Source organism: Camelina sativa, chromosome 9 (genome assembly GCF_030686135.1).
Source record: "Camelina sativa cultivar CO46 ecotype springtype chromosome 9, ASM3068613v1".
NCBI classification, from domain to species: domain Eukaryota; kingdom Viridiplantae; phylum Streptophyta; class Magnoliopsida; order Brassicales; family Brassicaceae; genus Camelina; species Camelina sativa.
In genome coordinates this window covers 2,879,561-2,884,310 of record NC_141888.1, presented here as the reverse complement: position 1 = coordinate 2,884,310, position 4,750 = coordinate 2,879,561, and the positions used below count along the sequence as shown (strand labels likewise).

General features: G+C 29.6%; 1 protein-coding gene across 2 annotated transcripts; it reads right to left on the bottom strand.

Annotated features, from left to right (window-relative positions):
* Positions 1-427: 427 nt before the first annotated feature.
* On the bottom strand, positions 428-2,168 carry LOC104710263 (PLASMODESMATA CALLOSE-BINDING PROTEIN 1-like). Of its 2 annotated transcripts, XM_010426841.3 has the most exons (5): positions 1,787-2,168; positions 1,567-1,693; positions 1,197-1,439; positions 1,053-1,089; positions 428-778 (listed from the first exon to the last, which is right to left on the bottom strand). In XM_010426841.3, exons 1-5 carry the CDS (start codon positions 1,787-1,789, stop codon positions 607-609), a joined length of 582 nt encoding a protein of 193 aa, XP_010425143.1. In that variant the 5' UTR covers positions 1,790-2,168; the 3' UTR covers positions 428-606. The 2 variants fall into 2 exon arrangements, with proteins under 2 accessions (XP_010425143.1, XP_010425144.1); XM_010426842.3 differs by lacking the exon at positions 1,787-2,168 and having other exon boundaries at positions 1,567-1,770.
* Between the last annotated feature and the right edge of the window lie 2,582 nt (positions 2,169-4,750).

The window sequence follows — 4,750 nt, the reverse complement described above, 5'->3', positions numbered from 1 at the left end:
ATATATAATTTCAAATATATGGTGTCGTATGCTTTTTCATAATCAGGTTTATCATGTATTCCTAACATTGATCAAAAATACGAAACTATATAAAGATACCAAAAATAAAGTAGTTATGAAAAAAATATCATAACGACGAAATTCTTTGGAGATACATATGATTCTTAGAAGTTTATTGATTGAAATTGTGACAGTTTGGTCCTTCTTCACCAAAACTATACGGGTCTCGACCTTGGTTTCTTTGAATTATTCATGGTCTTTTCTAACTCCTTATTAGCTCATCTCACTCATCTCCAATAGAAACACTACTATTGGTGTCAAAACTCTCTTACTAAACGGTTTAATCAACGCCAGTTACTGCTTTTTTTTATGAACAGTGTCACAATATCCTTCGATTAACTCTACTCTTTACTATGCATGTAAACACTTAGAGAAAGATTCCATTAAAGCATTTCTTACATACATGCATGAAATAAAAATAGCCTAAACAACAAAGCCCAACTCCCTAATTGGATGTCTGCCTCAAAGAACTTGCATTCACACGTGGCAAAATCTCATCCATACATCAAAAACGTAAGTCTCACTTTCTTCATAATCACTGCCTTTTTATAGAAACGCAATGACGGAGAAACCAAGTGTGAGAGGGATTGAAATGAACAAACTCGAAGCACCATTGTTTCCCGAAGGATCAAAGCCTCCGGTCGGACCAAACACTGGAGTTCCCGGAAACGTCTGTGTTCCTGTAGAAGTCCCGGTCGTCAGAGTTGTCCCTGCGCCTCTGTGTAAGACAAAAACATTGTAATTTGTTACTTTTAAGTCACGTAATGTAAAAGACAAGTTTAACCAAACAATCTCTTTTACCAAATCTTGAAAAAGTTAAAGAAACAAATAAAAAGAACACTTATGATGTTTATTGGTCAATTTCAGCTGTTGAGAAATGAGAATGGTTGGTGGTAAAGTCTTCTTAAGTATCAAGTGAAAAGAATAAAGAATCAAAAATTCTATTTTCCAATTTTAAGAGTTTAATAGAAGTTATTAGTAAACAAACATACCCAGGACTTGAAGGATAGATGCAACCAGTAACAACAGCTGCAAAAACAAATTAAAGAAACAGAGGAAATCATCAATATGCGATCTTTTTTACTTCACAAAACCAACAAATTTTGGGTACTATTTGGAAGATGAGTTATTATTACTTGAAGGAGGATTTGATCTGGTGGTAGCAGTTCCTGAGAAGTTACAGCTCCCAGGGATTTGACCCGATCTTTGGAAATATGTATTAACTGCCCAATCACAATGACTCTTGACGGTGTTTGGTTGGTAACAAGGACCTTTGTCATGAATTGGAGTACAATCTTTTAAAACTCCACATGCATAGTCTATTGATGTTTGAAGATCTTTCTCTCCAACTCCATCCCTGCATAGGCAATAAGTTGCACCTAGAAACAGAGAAAGTGAAGGTTCAGTTTGAAAATCTCAAGAACAGAGAATGATTTGGATCTAATAAAAGAGTTTTTTTTTTTTAGAAACCCATCATGCGACAAAAAAAGAAAACAGAAAGCTTACTTGAAGAGGTGGCTAAAGCCAAGAGAAACAAGAGACCAAGAAGCAATCTCATGATGATATTTTCTGAAGAATGGACCAAAGCAAGTTTTTTTTTACCTTCAAAGTGTAACACAATCCAAGATGATAGCTTCAAAGTTCAAAGAGAGAAAAAGGAGAAGAGGATGAGAGTTTAGAAGAGAGAGATGAGTTTATTAATGAAAGTGAGTGAATAAGACCATACCATCTCTCTCTGGTTCCGAGGTTTAACCACAGACAAGAATCTGAAAATCTCAGTGTCCAAACTCCAAAAAAATGTATATGGTCCATTGTAATTTCTGAACTTTTTTTTTTTTTTTTGTTGTCAAAAATGTAATTATTTGATTTATCGTTTGGTAGTTGGTACAATTTAATTATATTCCTAGTCCAAATAAAAGCAGAAGCAATTACTAATCGTGATTTGATCGTGAGACCATAATGGTGGAATTAGAAAAGTATTTTAGAAAATTGGAAATTATTAGTGATTCGTTAATGTTTTTTATCTGATAATGTATGATTGGAAAACAGAGTTGGGAATTGACAAAATATAGAAATTTTTGCATTACTTACATAGGTGAGTTAATGCTGACCTGGCCCTCTAGTTGGGATTTGGGAATGTATAGTTGGTGCACGATACATTCGAAGTTTGGTACTTCAATACTTTTGTTTTTTTTTTTTGTGTCACACTAATCATAATTACTTTTACATAGGTAGAGTGGTGTTTTTATGTATATTTAATACCCAAAACGGTAACTATTAACCCAAGGGTCTGGTCAAAATTTAACCCAACATAGGTTTTGATGATGGTTTATTTTTCTGCAGATTCTGTTGTCTCGATATGATCGTCGTTAACTTGTTGCAAGCTTAATTTAATTTTTGTTGTTAATTGTTTTCGTTGGTTTCTTTATTACTAAAGATTTAGGACTGGTGAGTTTGTAACATATACTGTATTAAAAATATAAAATTGAGACAACATTTATCATATTATCTTTAAATAAAATGCTTAATATTCCATTAATCTATAGACTATACCAATAGTATTCAAGTATAAAACCTTTTTTCTGATTCAAATTTATTTCTAAAATATGGATTAATTAGGAATGGAGAAAAGTTTAACAATGACTAACAAAAAGAAAAGTGTTTAATAATAATAAAGTGTTTAATAATAATAAAATTACATTGATTATGAAAGTGGATTATGAAAGTGTATCAAGAGAGATGAAATGTCAAAAAAATTTGTAAGATGAATTAGCCACCAATATTGAATGAGAATATTCTCATTTTGTTAACTAATACTATATAGAAGAAAAAATATTGGGAATAAAGTTACAATTTCTTAGTGGCCTCTTCTGCAAAATATGTACTTTATATATGTATTACTATCCTTTACTTATTAAAGAAAAAATGACTCCTAAGTGTCAATAATTATCATTGTTCATAAAATCAGTGATTCTCATAAAACCAAAAGATGTACCCAATCAAGTTTCAAACTAAGAGATACACCAAGTCACCAACCAATATACTGTCAATGATTCTAACAGGGGCCTTCGAAAATTTTGACATTCTCTCTTCATATATATATTTTTTCATCAAATGAACTTTTTCCTTGGGTAGCTAATACAGGTAAGGTGGTGTTTAGGACTATTTTACATGTAATAAAAGAAAAAGAATATCGCTTACTTTTTTAGAACACAATTCCAAGGACCACTCTATATCTAGCACATGAAGATGCACCATACCAATCAAATTAATACAGTATATAGATTTGTGGCGTAAATATAATTATACTGAGACATATGGTCGACTCGAGATAAGCACAAGTATTGCCTAGTATCATAGTATGATATGATTGTGTTTAATGCAATAACCTCTAAAACCAATCAATTAAGGGGTGTATTCAACTTGATATTTTAAGTAATTTGTGTAAAAGTTACAAATCCTATGTTATTCAATCATGGATTTTAAAAACTCTCCTGAAATCCACTGTTATTGAACTGATGATTTAAAAATCTACTTTAAAATCCACTGTTATTCAAAACAGTTTGTGGATTTGGATCTTAATAAGTTTTAGGGATTCTGGAGGATTTGAGAGGATTTGTTTAGTTAAAAATACAGAAATCCAAATCTCATGGTTTTAGGTGGGATTTGAAAGAACTTTCCTATAAATCATATCAACTTCCCTAAAATCTACAGAAATTCCAAATTTACTAAATCCCATCAAATCCTCCAAAATCATTGTTTCAATACACCCCCCTAAATATCAATACTTTTTAGAAAATAAAATTAAGTTCGAACTACTCCCCGTTTCACAACAGTTAAACCATTACACATGTACGTAGCCTTTAGCTGCTCAAATGTATACTACCATTTGTACAATTTTCTTATGGTCGATCAGGCGATAAATTGATCAATTTTGATATGATTAATTAAAACAGCTACACATGTTCGTAATATTTTTCCACATTATCCACACATATATAATCCACCAAGTAAAGTTATCTTATTATATAAAGTTGGGTTTTGAAAGTTAGCCATTAACAAGATTTTGACATGTGTCAAGTTATCAATCTCAGATTTTGATATGTGTAAAAGTTAATATTTAATAGAAGAAATTCGATTACAACAAAAATAAAATATTTTGTTTTAAAAAATATTAATAATGTGAAAAGATAATTATAAAAAATTACAGAATTTATTAAAAAATGCAAGATTTTGACATGTGTCAAGTTATCAATCTCAGATTTTAACATGTGTAAAAGTTAATATTTAATAGGAGAAATTTGATTACAACAAAAATAATATATTTTGTTTCAAAAAATATTAATTATGTAAAAGATAATTATAAAAAATTACAGAATTTATTAAAAAATGCAAAGTTTTTTTAAATAACTATAAGGAGATTATATATATATATATATATATATATATATATTTCATAAAATTCAAAATTATAATATTATTTATTTATTTTTAAGTTTAAGTTATTAATTCTACAAAAAATAGAAAAATAGATTAAGGAAAATATAAAGTTAATTATTATTTCTAAATTTTGTAAATACTCACTTCTGTATAAACATAGATCGTCTTATATTTAAATAATTTATTCAAAAGCACTGCTTTCAACTTTGTTTAATTGGGCAATTTTCTTTAATGGGAAGGTAACTTTTTC